The sequence below is a fragment of the Epinephelus lanceolatus genome, chromosome 13 (genome assembly GCF_041903045.1).
Source record: "Epinephelus lanceolatus isolate andai-2023 chromosome 13, ASM4190304v1, whole genome shotgun sequence".
Lineage (NCBI taxonomy): Eukaryota > Metazoa > Chordata > Actinopteri > Perciformes > Serranidae > Epinephelus > Epinephelus lanceolatus.
In genome coordinates this window covers 35,203,157-35,218,673 of record NC_135746.1, presented here as the reverse complement: position 1 = coordinate 35,218,673, position 15,517 = coordinate 35,203,157, and the positions used below count along the sequence as shown (strand labels likewise).

Genomic DNA, 15,517 nt, shown 5'->3' with positions numbered 1-15,517 from the left:
TTATGGAAGAAGAAGGAGCTCCACTGAGGGGCTGTCTGATAAAACGGGACTGGCTGGGACTAGTTCTGAGGCGTGATTTGGAAAGATAACGCTACATACCGGAAGCCTGGGAAACGTCTTCCTGGCTGAAAACAAAAACACCATAGAGAGAGCTAAAATCACAGGACAGACATAAATACAAGTACAACATGGACCTGACAGCTGCGGAGCGTCCGGTAATTACTCGCCGCCGTCGAGTTTAGCTCTCCCCGGCCACAGCTGAACCTCAGCGGCGGCACCTCGGGGCGCGCTGGAGCCACGGGAATCTTTGTTCGCGTTTTTTTTTCATGGGACACAACCGGGCTTCCCCTCCGCTTTGTCGTTGTTTCACCCCCGTGACAGCATCCTCCTCGGCTGGTATCGACTGGCCAGTGAGGCGCTTGTATCTTATGGACTCCTAACAGTAGTTTTTTGGCTTTTCTGACGGTCGGTGCCTCTCAGACGGACGCGGCAGTCATGTTTGCCGTGCGTATCGTCACCGCAGACTTCTATCTGGCAAGTCCCATTAAAGACCTGGACGTGTGCTATTCTGAATTCAGGGAGAGCGACGTGAAGAAAGTGCCAGTGGTGCGGATATTTGGAGCAACACCTGCAGGTTAGTCAACTCTTTTATTTATTTTCTGTGTGTTTTTCTTTATCAGTAAAGCTAATGGTGGCTGTGCCTTCTTGCAGCGCACCACGCGGCATGTTGGTGGCTGCTGTTTGGACACGCGCGCGCACACAAACACGTCCGCACGGTATTGTTCAGAGGAAATCTAACGGGGTTGCTATGCAAAAATGTCAACAGGAAGATGATGCAGGGTGTTGACACATTGTACCAACAGCGGCTTTCACCGCTGTCGCTTTGCATACGGAGCTGCCTGCAGCGGTGGGAGTCCTCTGCTTCCCCCTCTTCATACCGCTCTGCTTTGTTTTCGCTCCCCTGCTCCATCATGGCATGGTGGCGGCGGACAGCTCTGGCTCAAGGGCTCGACATGTACCTCTGCATGCCACATGTGGCATTCAGGGTCAGCCTATATATTCCTTTTTTATGGTTCTTTTATTGTGTTTACAGCAACCTGTGGAGTGTGGACAGGCTGGAACACAACATGCTGCCTCGTCCTCTGAGCTTTTCTGATTTTTTTCCAGTGTGCTACAAGTAAAACGACAGCAGCATATGAAAGGAAATGAAACTTTGTTCATCCTTACTGTGAAACGGGGGCTGCATAAAGATCAGCAGAGGTTAAGATACATTTTGGGTTTCTGTAAAGGCACTCTGGTGTCAGTTGTGCGCTATAGAAGGCAGTACAGTCTGCAAAGGCAGGAGCCATCATGACAGCACATTAATATGCAGGAACAATGAAGCAGACATGATGAATGAAAACAGACTCGTGTGATAATGAATGTGCAGTACATTGTGACACTGCAAGCCTAGACAACACCTATATAAGAAGGAAATACCTTGCACATTGCAGATGTAAAAAAAAATACACTGCAAAGGAGGGGCTGAGATTTAGAGTAGATTTGTGTTTTCTTTGAGATTTGGCACATGCCCTGCTCTCTAATAAACACATTACAGCTGAGCACTTTTGGTACCTTAATCCCCCCGCTGCAAAACAATAGAATCATTCCCTGCACAATAGCACAGCATAATCACCCCAGCCAAATCCTCCTGCGAATGCTGTGCCCTCTCTTCAACCCTATTTGTCAGGTGAAAACACCATTGCAGTACAGTGACTGTGTATATTTTAGCAGGGTTTGTCCCCAGTGGTGAAAATGGGAGTCAAACTTGTCCCCCAGGCTGTGGCAGTGCTCCTCCGTAGGACGACCCGGAGCAGCGTCCAACAGGATGTACCTTTAGTCAGGATTAAAGGATTTGGAGCAGGGGAATGAAGGACTGTGGGTCAGGGTTAGGGTGTCAGGTCTGATTTGGTTCTGTCATAAACCTGCACGTTCGCATGCGGTGGCGCTGATATGAGGGGACTACACACACACACACACACTGCAGCAGATGCAGCCGAGGTATGTCTTCAATGAATGAACGTTGAGGGGCAATTTATCAACACTGATTCAAGCACAATAAACCCAATAAGCACAGCATTGCATTCAGGCTCTATAGTTTGGAGACAGTGCACTGTATACTGATATGAGATTAGTTTTATGATACCAGATTGGCGTCTTGGATTTTGGCCATAATTTGATGTATATTGCATTTATCCTGACATAATATTATTATTCCCTTTTCTGGTGTGGTATTAATGGCTGCATTATTGTTGAGTGTCACAATTGTCTGAGCTTGACCAAATGAATAAAATCTGTGTTTGAGCTATTAGGTCAATAAGTTGAATAGTAGTTGTATCATAATAAATTAAAATAAACTGTAGTTGATCGTCTGAATCATGCAAGTCATTTTCAAGCACAAATGCCAAAGATTTGCTGTTTTTACCATCTGAAATGTGAGGATTTTATGTCTTTCTTTGTCTTATGTGTTAATAAATTGAGTGCAGACAACAGTACAGACATTTTTTGACAATGTCGCCCTGGCCTTGAGGAAATTATGATTGCCATCATAGACTAAAACCCAACGATATACGATTTACAATGATAATACATGTGACAGTAAACATTACTGGCGATTAACTGTCTGTCCCTCAAATAACAGATTGATATCAGCCAATCATTTCAACCTTTGTCTACATTTCAGGAACATTCTGGTATTTTTCCAACCAATGTCTTCTCCTAATTGTTGTCTCTTTGACTGGTGACCTTACACTTAGCTGGCTGGTTGCCCTGTAAGCAGATCACTTAGCAGTTAGAACGGCTAATCCAAGGGGCTACTCTCTGTGTTAACTTTCGATTGGACTCAAAGACAAGCGTTTGAAATGATTTATGTAAAACAAAAGTTATTTGGAACGCTGTAGGAGGCTCAAGCTGTTTTCCCTGATTTGTGTGGCAAACTTGTGTCTCTATAAGAGATGTGGCGAGTGCAACATTTCTTTAATAACCATGTCTTAACCTAAATTTTCTTGTGTGCAAATCTCTGCTGAAATCACCTAAAATGTCACATCATCAAAATTTTTTATGTTTGATTTAAGCACATTTTTACAGAGAAGGTGAGGAGTCTTGAAGACGCAAAAACCGTTGTTATATTACACCAGCATTCAGTTTAAAAATAGACCTTTTCCACAGCAGATCCTGACCTCACTTAACAGAAAATGCACAGGTGTAATTAACAATATTAATGATGATGACTTGGTTCCACTTTGTGTGTCCTAGCAAGCCATCCAAGTGAGTCAGCATTCACAATATCAGGATCATGGAATGCAACCAGTGTTAATGGTTTTAATTACACCTGTGCATTTCCTACAATGACGTGTGAAAAGTCTGCTGTCAAAAAGGCTTGTAAGAAGATGACTACAGAGGAAACTGAAATGAACTGAGAAAAGGTGTGATGATTGCCATAACAATTGCTTTTCTTTGATTTTGTGGTAATGTTTGACCCATGTGTGTTGGCACACACTCTTGTTTGTCTAAATGCCTACTCCTCTGGCTGTGCCTGATTGGTTAACATTCCTTAGCATGGCTTTAAAAGCTTTCACTGATTGAGTCCTGACACAAGTACATACACAAACACAGTAGTTGGTATTGTTCTCTGTTAAATGTGTGGTTTAAATCAGACTCTGGGCTGCCTTAAGTTGCAGTAATGACAAAGTAGTGTGTCTGTAGTGTGTGTGTGCTGTGGTGGGTGCTCTGCAGATTTGCACAGTTTGACTCCGCTCTTGCTCAGTTTATGTATCACTTGTGGTGAGCCGGAGTCAGAGTTAGCTCTGCGTTTCCAGAAATAAAATTACATCACCATCTGGAACACATTGAAGCGGAGAGGGATCTGTTTCTCCGTAGCTCCAAAACTGGCCACGCCCACCCAAAAGGAGTAACTTTGTAATGTGTTCCTGTTGCCTTCATGGTGGTTTCTATTGTCTGGCCTGAAGGGAGGTATTCATGAGCAGGTTTGTTTAATGTGTGTCGGCTTTTATCTCATCAGCGTGTTTACCCTGGTGTAAGCGGTCAGCAGTGCATCTGCACCATGTGGCTCTGGCTACAACCCCAGGCCTCGTATTCCCTGTCCTTTCCTGACCTAAGCCATGCACACTCCCACCAATCAGCCCTGTGTAATTCAATGCCACGCTTCCTGCTTTTTTTCTTTTCTCTCTTTGTTAGCATTCAGTGGCCGGACGGCCTGTTTTGCACACATACTGTACATGCATCCATCTCTGGAATAGCTCACAGAGAGAAGGGGAAAAGGAATCCCTTTGTTGTGAAAATTGAACCTGTGATCAGTATCGCACTATGCTTATTAATTCGTCAGCGTGCTTGTGGATGAAAATCTCTCAGGGAGGTAAACAGCGAGCCTCTTCTCACACTGTTAAGAGTTGTTGTTGAGGTGGTGGTGACCTTTTGAGGTTTGGCAGCATTGATCTCAACCCTTGTTGCCGACAGGCTCGTCCCAGATGCACTGACAGGCCCTGGGCCCCACGACAGCAGGAGACACACTGTTTTGGTTCCTTGTTCGGACATGTGCACTTGAGTGTTTATTGGGTGTGTGTAAGAGCAGAGAGGGAGGAAGTGCATGACCAGTTGACCTGAATGAGGGGGGCCAAGCATGAAGCGCATGGGGGAATAAAACGGAGGGCCTCTTCCTCCCCTCTCCCTCCTCTCCCCCCAGGTTTAGCTCTCTCCAGGGGAACCCTTAATGCCATCTGAAGGAATTCCTCCCGGATCCATTAATAGGATAATAGGCGGATTCAGAAGGACTCGGTGGCTCATTAGGCAGAAGGTCATTGTCCCCTTAACTGTTTACTTTCCTCTCTCCCTGACAGTTACTCAGGTTCAATTATCATCCTCTAACTGCTGCTCCAGTTGCTTCTAATTACTTTATGATCGAGGGAAATGCCTATTTGTTGATGCGATGGCTCCGTTTTTGCTTTAATTCTTTTGTCCTTGCGATTTTCCAGTTTTATTTCAGGGGTGAGTGTTTGGTTTGGTCCGACGTGTGCTCCATGTGATAACTACCAGAGGGATGTGGAGCCATGTTGGTGACAGTGGAGCGTCACAAAGAGAGACTGAACGCTGCTCCACACTAATCCTCATCCTGTGATGTTTTTGCCCACAGATTGAGGCTCAGCTTCTTGTTGGGGCTTTTTAGAAGTTGAATCAGAGGAAGGAATGGTTTACAGGATTTTGGCTTTGGGTACTCAGAGCTTCTGTTCATAAGAGATTCACTAAGGTTGCTGAATGAAATAAAGACAAAGGACACAGGCGGAGGGTTTTTTCACTGCTGTAGGCAGTTTTACTGTTAGGTTATAACTTTGGCAGAACCTAATCACACTAGCATTGGTAACAGCAAAGTTTTTTAACTGAAATTGATTAATAAATCAATAGAATTGTCTTAATCACAGGATATATACACAGAGGCAAAACATATTTGCACAGAGTTCAACTTTAGTGTATATGACATGCAGATTTTCCTATGCCCAACTGTAAACTATTTTGACAATGCTGACCTTCTAGGGAATGCAGAGCCAGAGAGTCCAAATTAGAGAAAGCTGGGACACACAGGTGGTCGGAGGGGTGGGGCACCGGCCATGGATCACAGTGACCCTTTTTTGCGTGCATAATAGAGGTAGACCATATCTGATGCACTTGCTTGATTATATTCTTATTAAATGATTCAAGTTAAGGCTATGATGTTTCTTCGTCAGTCATCAGATTGTGTCATATTATTTATCATATATGAATTCTGTGTGAGTGAGAGCTGGTGTTGAAAGCTACAGAAGAGGACTTAATTTGGCCTTGTAGACAATCACCTTCTTACTACATGGCTGTCACCCACTCATATTATTAGCTACAGTATATCCTGGATTAGTTAGTTGGTCAGTTGACTCTAGAGGTGTCCCAGTCAGTCGGAGTCGGACGGCAGCCAACGCAGTGCTGAGCAGCAGGCACTCACACCCCTCCGGTGCTGTCATGCCCTGGTAACAGTACGGTCTCCGTCATGTCTCTGTTGCAGGGACATTCCAACATCCAGTGCATTTCCAGTATGCTATCCGGTTACAGAGAGGCTTGTCCAGACACAGGCAGGGCAGCCTCAGTGAAGAGCTTTAATAAGTAAACAGGCTAAGACCTCTCCCCTCCCCTCTCCTTCACAGGGGCCAATGTGAATCATGTATATAAATGTGGGAGGGGGCTCTTGACTCTGTGAATACCTTGATACCACAGGTGGTCTTTATGGTGGATTACAGTCACAGAGGCTGAATAGCTTGAGTAAAATCCAGTCAAAGGTCATGTATTGGATCACAATGCTGATTTATCTAAAGTCGCTCAACCAGGAGATCAATTATCTGAAAACAAAAAGGTGTTAAAAACTAACTGACATCTCTACAATTAGAACTTCCTGGGAATTTAGATCAAATTTGGCATGTTGTCACTTTGCCATTGAATGCAGCGCTACAAGCAATTACTATAATACTTTGTGCACCTCAGAGTCTTCCATTGGGTTAAAACACTCAAAGTGTTAATTTTCTTGTGGTGTACAGGAAGTTATCTATATCTTAGTGTTTAAGGCATGTATACAATGTATCTGGTTTGATACCAGCAAAGGACCTCTGTTGCATGTCTTACACCTCTTAATCTTCCTTTTGTTTCCTGTCTAGCCCCTTTTACACTGCCTCTTTAAGGCGGTAATTTCATACCGCCTCGCTGTTCTAAAAGGTATAGTCATGGAATCGGGGGACAGAGTCTTCTGGCCTTTAAGGCGGCATTGACGAAACGCCTGTCCTTAGAAAAGGGACAGCCAGCAGGACGGGATTATGTGTGGCACAGGTGTGACAGTTTGACAATGAATTCCACGTGCAACCCACCGCGGAAGATTTTAGTAGCTGATAGCAGTTAGCAGCTAACTCAAATAAGAAGAAGAGCGGCCGGAAATTTCAGCAAATTAGGAAACAATGAGTTCTGTGAGTTTCATACCCTCTGAACAGAGGACAGGATCAGCAACCAAATAACAATAACAGATAACAGATAATAACAGATAATAATACACGCTGCAGACATGTCACCCTAGAGGCTGACAGTGTTGTGTTACATGCCACGCCCTTCAAGCATCTTTTATTTCCTCAATGAGGGCATGCTGTCTAAAATCGCACACTGGAGCAGCATGATACCGCCATTTTTTGGTTTTGTGTGAAACTGCAGAGGTGGCAGCCCTACAATGTGACTTCTGTGTAAAAACGGCTTTGGTCTTCCCCTAAAAAACCCTCCATGTGATTTTCTATTGGAAAGCTTTTAATGTGAAACCACAGTAGCAGTAAGCATTTGAATTAGCAGGAACATTACACAGTCCTTTTGCTGCTGCTGGGAGGGATTCAATTCTGATGAGTCAAATTCACCTATGATTGAAATGCTTTTTGATGGACTTGGACGCCACAAAGATCAGGAGGTTGATCGCAAATGACAGGTTGGTGACCCTTGGTTTAGGTATGCCTTAAACCACATGGTGGTGTTGATCCAGCTAAAGTACCAACTGCAGCAGTGGCAAATTTGCCCTCATAAACAAGTCAGTACATTTTATTTGCAGTTAATTTTAACCTTTATTGATTAGCAGGTCGGTGAGGTGTATAATCTTGCTTTTTCCCTGTCCTGATGCATTGGGTCTGTCTTCTTATTCAGTCTCTCTGTATCTCTGTCTTACTGTTTCTCTGTTGTGCCCTTTGTGTACAAAACTGTTTGGCAATGCCACTATGTCTAATGCATCTTAAACTTTACAGCCACATTCTGCAGTTTAAGAGAGCAAACTACCCACTAAAGCAGCTGGCATCACAGTAGCTGAACTAACCAGTTACAGCCAGCACTGCCTACCTGGTAGCTGGCGGTGATTTCCTTTTGTCTTGAAGGAGCTGTACAGCAGCTACCTCAGTGTCCTTGCTGCTGCTGCTGCTGCTGCTGCTGCTGCTGCTGCTGCTGCTGCGGCCCAGTCAGTCTGATTGATGGCTATAATAGCTCCCTCCGGCTCCTCAGTGGGTATCCAAAGGCCTCACACTGCAGCAGTCCTCGTCCCCAATGCAATTTCTGTCACCTCGATCCGCACTGAGTCAAGTGGGAAAGGTGACTTTACATTAATATCTGTAGCTATTGGATGTTTTATTCCACTATTGGAAGCCAGTTCATTACCGTGCAGGCTCGAACCTTAGTGTTCTTTTAGTGATGCTGCATCGACACCCCTTAAGGAAGTTTTCTCCTCATCTACAGTCCTCCACAGAGAGTTTAAAGCACCTGCTCAGCTGCTACTTTAATATAGTGTCTTGCCCAAGGACACTACAGCAGTGGTACAAACAGAAAGCACCTATCTGTCCAATCTACACAGACTGCATCCTCTCTTATGAAGCAGCTGTCTTTTCAGCAGCCCAAGCTCTTGAGGTGGAGGGACTGCACAATGTTAATCAGGCGGAGATTATAAATACCACCGTTAACCCATATAAACAGACAACCACATTTGAACCCAGGAACATATTGAGCATTCAGCTTTGAGGTAACAGTGGTAACTACTCATGCACCACACCACCCACTGATATTTTTTTAAAGAAACTTAAAATTCTTGGCTTTGCAAAAGAAAGGCTCGATGTGGAGGAATGTTGGCTAGACTGTTGGATGTCAGACAGTGGCATTGTTACCAGCTTGATAAGCGTGCGCACACACACACACACACACACTTACATACACACAGTCAGGATAGATCTGTTTTCCAGCTGACATATTTTTCATTCTAGAGTGGGCCCTCTCTCTTGTTGCATCAGTGTGATGCAAACAAGGGGGGGTTGGTGGTCGATTGCCCTGCCCCCTCATTCTCCTAGTTAACCTGTAACCCAGCACCCCTGGCAGGAAACACATAAACATGTTGAAAGGACACACACACATGTCACTTGTCCTGGACAGTCCCCTTGACCATCAGGTATTTCAGGATTTCCCCCACATTCAATTATTTGTGGCGGCCTGCCGCGATATCCGCATATTCATATTCATTTTCTATTTGTGGAGCTATTCGGTACACTGTTGGAATATGCACCACACTCTCTGTCCTGGCACAGACAGAGCAGCAGAAGGCCAGGCTCAGTGAAAGTGAAACGTAACCGTTTATAACCATTTATATATATATAAATTGGAATTGAGAGTGGGGACACAGAATGACCACATTGTCAGCTACAGCCGCACAGATATTAATTCTGTGAGAAACATTAGCCCCTTTTACACTGCCTGTTCAAGGTGGGAATATTGCGCCATTTTGCGGCCTTGTTGTGCTGTATATAAGGTGTGATCGCAGAATGGTGGGACAGAGTGGTCTCACCTTTAAGCTACCACTGAAGGTAGTAACAGCGCTGAAATGGTGTCTGTATACATGATAGCTGGCAGGATGTGACCATGGGCAAGGACCAGTGTGATTTTTTTTTTTTTTTTTTTTTTTATTTATTTATTTTTTTTTTTTTGACAATGTGTTATGCAAGCGACCCACTGTTGAAGATTTAAAAAGTAATTGTTAGCAGTTAGTGGCTAACTCAAAGAAGAACAACCGTCGACAATGTCCACAAATTGAGAAAACAATGAGGTTTCGGAGCTCCTTACCCTCCGGGCAGAGGATGAGATCAGCTTCCATATGACAGAGATGGTAAATGATTGTTATTGCCATGTTTTGCCATTGTTACGGTTTAGAAAACACTGTTGACACACATGTTTTATATCACACTAGAGGCCAATGCAGTTGTGTTACATGCCTCTTTTGATTCTGTGATGCCTGCATGCAATCTATAATCACACGCTGGAGCAGAATGATGCTGCTGTCATTTGGTTCAGTGTAAAAAAAAAAAGTCACTCTGAGTTATTTTGTCAATTTGTCCTGCCATTTTAATCTGATAAAGGGTTAACCATGTTAAACATATTGTTTTAGTTTTTTCAGAAGTTCAGATGCTGTTCATCTTGTCATCATCATCCATGTCACTTGACATTTCCTGACTGTACGGGTGTCCCAGAGCCACCAGGCTGACAGTGTCTGTTGATCGAGCTTGTCTTTAAATCTAATTTAAAATGCAGCACCTGCTCTGTGTGTATTTTAAGCCATCATGGCATTCAGGTCGTGACAGAGTAGGGCCCCCAAGAGCTGGAGCCTTGGAGTTGCAGTTTCTCTCTGAGAGCTGCATACCAGGTGGCTTTGTCAATGAGGTAGTGTGATTTTCGTTCATCTCCATGGTGAGATGGATAGATGGATGAGGAGGGAGTGGGGGAGAACAGGAAGTATTTCATCTTTTGATGCAGCTGTATGAAAAAACAGTGTTTGATGTGAAGTGCCTGCCAATGCAGCGGCCTGCTGAGTACCGCTGTTGACCGGAGCTTTGTAAAGTCCTCCATTCTGGCAGTGCCTCTTCTTTTCCAAAGCAGGTTCCTGTAATATGGTTCTGTGTGGTCTGCAGAGAGAGGCCCATGTTGGCACGTGGTGTTGGGTCATTCCAGGTCCTCCACTCAGCATTGGGCTCTTCCTCTCTCCTCCTGCACCATTGTCCCCACAGAGAGAAAGAGGAGGGGCCCCACTTTTGTCCACTGAGCTGGTGAGAGAGGGAGACTTCCCACTCTGCGTTCCCCCAGGGCCACTGGCAGTGCTGCAGGAGAACTCTGCAGTGTTTCAAGGCAGATTAAGACTTTGTTTAAAAAGAATGAAAGAATTTGGCAGGCCGAGGAAAGCTTGAATCACTGCTGGAGGGGGAGAACGCTTTGAACCTGCCATGCTGTGCCATTCAGCATGGATGTTAATGAGGCGTGTGTGTGTGTGTGTGTTGTGCGTACACGCGTGCTTGCATACACACAAAGACAAACAAAGCGATTAAGTTTTCTTCTGTAGCACTGGGTATATCTGCAAATTAGGGTGGAGTAGCACTGCCTCCTGTTATTATAGGAATGCACCAGTGCTTCAGCACATGGGCTTTCTGATTAATGTATTGTTGTGCAGTAGTAGTACTCATAAGAGTTTCGCCTCCAAGTTTAAAGTATTGCTTTTTTGCTTTTGACATGAAACCAGGCTTCTTTGCTTGACTATTTTAAAGTCCTATCAGACCTGATAAAACATGATGATGGACTTAAAACTACAGAAGTTGCAAAGCAATGGCAACAAGAGTTTTTTTTACTCTCAGTCCAGGCTGAGGGGAAGTACTAGCTCAAGTTATACTCGTAATTGAACACGTGAATCACGTGTCGACAAACGTGCACAAACATACAATGATAGGAGTGTACTGGTGGTTAATACGTTACATGACAATGGAGTACCTCATGTGCCACATTGAGATTGAATGGAAAGTGAAGTTTTGCCTGTGCAAATGATGACTGCTGGAATGTGCAGTCTATGTTCATTTGCCACAATGTACCAACAGTGCAGATGTTAGTTGTAGCTAGCTAGGAATGTGCACATTAAGGGCTGTGTCCACCTGCAGGGCTTGACGCTAACTTTTTTCCCAAGGAGCACATGTGCTCCTAAGTTGAAAAAGTTAAGAAGAGCACAAAGAACTTTAGGGGCACAATATAAATTGATCAAATAATGTGTTTTCCGTAATAAACGTGATGCAAATAGACATTTACAAGCAAAATTATTTAATGAATTTGTATACAAAATGTACAGAAAGGTAAAATCATCAAGTTTTGAAAAAGTATTGCAATTTAATTTTGTCTTTAATGTTATTATCTTATATATATTATCTTTGCAATATGATTATCTTATATAATGTTATTACTATCCTAAAACATTCTCCAGGTCCTGTGAAACTCTGCAGGACTTATTTCCACCCTGCCCAGCAGCGGTACCGTGGCGAACGGTCCCTAACTGCGGGGAGAACGGAGCAGGCTTCCCCGGAGGTCCGCCGCTTTTCCCGGTCCCTCTTCTCCACCACACTTTGACTTATTTCCACCCAGCCGACAGCCTGGCCGTGGAGAACAGTCCCTAACTGCATCAATAAGTGATTAACATAGGGGGGATCAAAATAAAATAAATAAATAAAATAAAAATCAACCAGCCACCCTCCTCCCCTGACAAGTAAAGAACAGTCCCTCCATAAGTAAAGAACAGTCCCTAAAGTGCGCTGAGGTTTGTGGACCGTTACCTGCCACAAAGACAGAAATCTGAACAGCTTGTTTCTCCTCTGACACGCCACATACCACGGCTCGGTTGTCCAGGTACTACTGGGCAGTCATGACGCCAACGAAAGAGGAAATTACTGGACCTGGAGTCGGACTTCTCTGTCGCCGGTAAGCTGTTATCTTGCACCGCAGAGCACTATGAGCCTCCGCCGTATTCCTGTCTGTGACCCCCGTTCAACCCACAACCGTCAGGATTCGCCTTTCCTTTCTGCTGCTGGTTGAAACGTGATAATAGGGGCGCCACAGCGCCCACTCCACTAACTTGACGTGGAAATGAGCGGTAGTCTAGAAAACTGGCGAGTTTTTTTTTTTTATTTTTTTTTTTCCTTTTTGGCCACATTGCCCATAGCAAAAACCGTCCCTGCCTCCGCCACACTTTGACTTATTTCCACCCTGCGGACAGTGGAACTTACATTCATTGTGCTGACAGTGGCTTGGAAAACCACCCATAACAGTGTCACACGGGGAAGAGGGAAGAGGGAAGGCGGCTAGAGTTCCTCCAACATTTGCGGTTAGATTATCAGATTTTTTTATTAATAAAAATATAGGCTGCTTCAGCTGATTTTTTTTTTTATGCGCACATGTGCCCCTAAATATTTTTTACATTTCGCACACACCTATTTTTAGTCGCAAATGCGAGTGAAACACTCGCACTGTCAAGCCCTGACCTGAGCCTAGTGTTTTTAAAATTCTTTGCAATGGGAGCGCCGCATAGTTACACTTTGCTACAAACGTCAGCGGAGTGGCAAAGCACTGAAGGTCTACTCTGCGCGGAGCCCCAAGAGTTAAAAAATGTTCAACTTTGAGTAAAACGCAGTGCTCCTCACTTTTTTGTCCTGCTGTCCAATCACAGTGGAGGAGTGGTGGGACAAACACCACGAAGACCAACCATCTCATAGCTTAACAGTGGAGGAGAAATATGTTAATGTACTGCATATATATATTCATATATATTTCCTCCCCTGAGCCCACATAGACTGCCAGGTCCTTCCTCTTTCCCTTGTACTAGCATTTTTACTTCCATGGATATTCAGTATCATAGCAACCAGACGTAACCAGAGCATCCCTTCAGAAAAAAAGCTGCGCCTCAAAAGCACTCTTAAGCGTTCACAGCTGGGCCTTTCCTGAGGAGTGCCTGGAATTTTCACCTGGCAAAAAAAACGCTTTAGTGGACATGGCCTTAAGTGTGCGCACAGTGTTGTGTTAGGGTGGGCTGAAGTTAGAATATTTTCTCTCCCCATGCGTGGGCACATCTTCTTCACCTTATGTCCCATTGACCGGAGTGAATTCCATCAGACTTCATTCACTTCCATCTTTGCATTACACTTTCTCTGCCTCTGAAATGTGCTTTGTGTCTTATCACCCCCCTTTATTACTTAACCATAACATTTCTTTGTGACACTGAGCAGAATGACAGCTCAGCTTGTTTGATTGCTCACATTAAGAGACAGCTGATCTAAACATCAGCCATGTTTGATAATGACCATCGCATCTGTGACAAGGTTCACCTGTTTGGAAGGGCAATGCCAGTTCCGTGACCCTCACACAGCAGAGGAGCCGCAGGATTTTATAATGATCCTGTCGGTGAGTGGTTTTTAGATACATGTCGGGGACATGTTCTAGTGTGCACCAAGTTGAATAATTGTTCAATAAAGGTACATTTCTGGGCTTTGTTGTATCACCCAGTAATGTCCTCGAACTCAACTAACTTACTTAATTGAATTAAACGTTTCAAAACACACTGAGCTTGGATGTAATTAACTGATCCAAAGTGACGTTTACATTGCTGATCTGACATTAGGCTAGCTCCTCTTGATATATCTATATGTTAGCTAGCTTGTTAGCTAACATTAGCCAACTTAAGATGTGACTATATGCAATATAATGTGTCTGTGAGGGTTGTGACAGTCCTCCAGCTACATCATTTAATCGTCTTCAAAGTTTCTGTTCAGCATAAACACACTTAGCACATAGCATATCAAAGCATAACCAAAGGAGACCGTTGACAGAGGTTCTACCGAGTACCAAGCATGCTCCACTGTTATTGGATCACAGAGCAAAAAGGGGCGGTACTTAGAAAAAGTCAGTTGTTGTATTTGAGACACTATTAGCCCCTAAAGTGTATCATCAAGGTCTTTCATTTTACTCTGTTAGTTATTTCATTTTCTTTTTGGGTTGCAGGACCTATTAGTCATTAGGCAATACTGTGAACAGTAATCTCAACACAAATCATAATGCAATACTACAAATATGCTCCAGAATTTACTAAATCTTTCTGCATGCATTTAGTTCCAGATTTGCCTTAAGGCGATACATTCCTTTACCTGTGCAAAGTCCACATTTCCTTTATAAAGCTGGAGACCAACACCCATCAGTCTGTCTGTGGCTGTGTTTTTCAAATCTGTGACTGCAGTGGGAACCAAAGGGTCTTTTTTGATCAATTTTTAATTCCATAGCAGTGTACAGTCAGTTTGAGGGCAGGCTTATTAAAAAGGGGTGGGGGGAGGGATATTCTGGAAGCCCAGCTCTAAAAATAGCACAGCGTGTGTGTGTATTTTTATTTGTGTGTGTGTTTTAATGGAACCAAGCTTGTGTCTTTGTGGTGATGGCTTGCTGCTGCTTAACCGTCTGATGAGCGTCTCCAGTTGTCTTCTGTGGACCGGTTTTTATTTTTGGGAGACATTTACCACATTTGACATCAGAACTGAAAACCTTTTTATTCTGTCTAGACCTGCTCAGTCCTTTTTTGCATCCGCTCTCAGTTCTTCCGCCCTAATCTGCTCCAGTCACAGCAATATCTCAGCCGCAATTTAGTGTGTTTCTTTGTGTCTTTATGGCTGTCCCTGTGTTAGATTGAGAGTGGAGGGGTGGTAAAAGGGAGGGTAGGGAGCTGAGAAGAAGGGAGAGAGCGAGCATGTGTGCGAGTCTCGCTCGCCCAATGCACCAGCCGAGCTGCTGTCCCTACTTCTTGTGATGTGTGGCGGAGAGCGAGACACGCCGTGAATATCAAATTTCGTCGGAGCTGAGAAAAGGAGGGCAGGCAGAGCTTGGAAATCTCTCCTGTTGTCTGGCGAGACATTGCGGCCCCTGATCAGAGTGCAAGTCCGTACCCACACACACACACACAGCATCCTTTAGCACCGTGGCAACCACTCAGCTCCAACCAGGGCTCCTCACACTCATTATGAAATCTGTAGCATCTCTCTCTCTTGGCAGTTCCTGCCGTTATGCCAGGATTTTTCAGGCCATAAGATTTCCATCTTTGCTCTATTTG

At 44.2% G+C, this 15,517-nt stretch overlaps 1 protein-coding gene across 2 annotated transcripts in view; it reads left to right on the top strand.

Moving 5' to 3' along the window:
• The first annotated feature begins 349 nt into the window (after positions 1–349).
• rev3l (REV3 like, DNA directed polymerase zeta catalytic subunit) overlaps positions 350–15,517 on the top strand; it is a 106,706-nt gene continuing 91,538 nt past the window's right edge. For both annotated transcript variants that reach the window (XM_033649298.2, XM_033649297.2), the window contains exon 1: positions 350–634. In XM_033649298.2, coding sequence (XP_033505189.2) covers positions 496–634 — 139 coding nt within the window. In that variant the 5' untranslated portion in view covers positions 350–495. The remainder of the gene's footprint in view (positions 635–15,517) is intronic.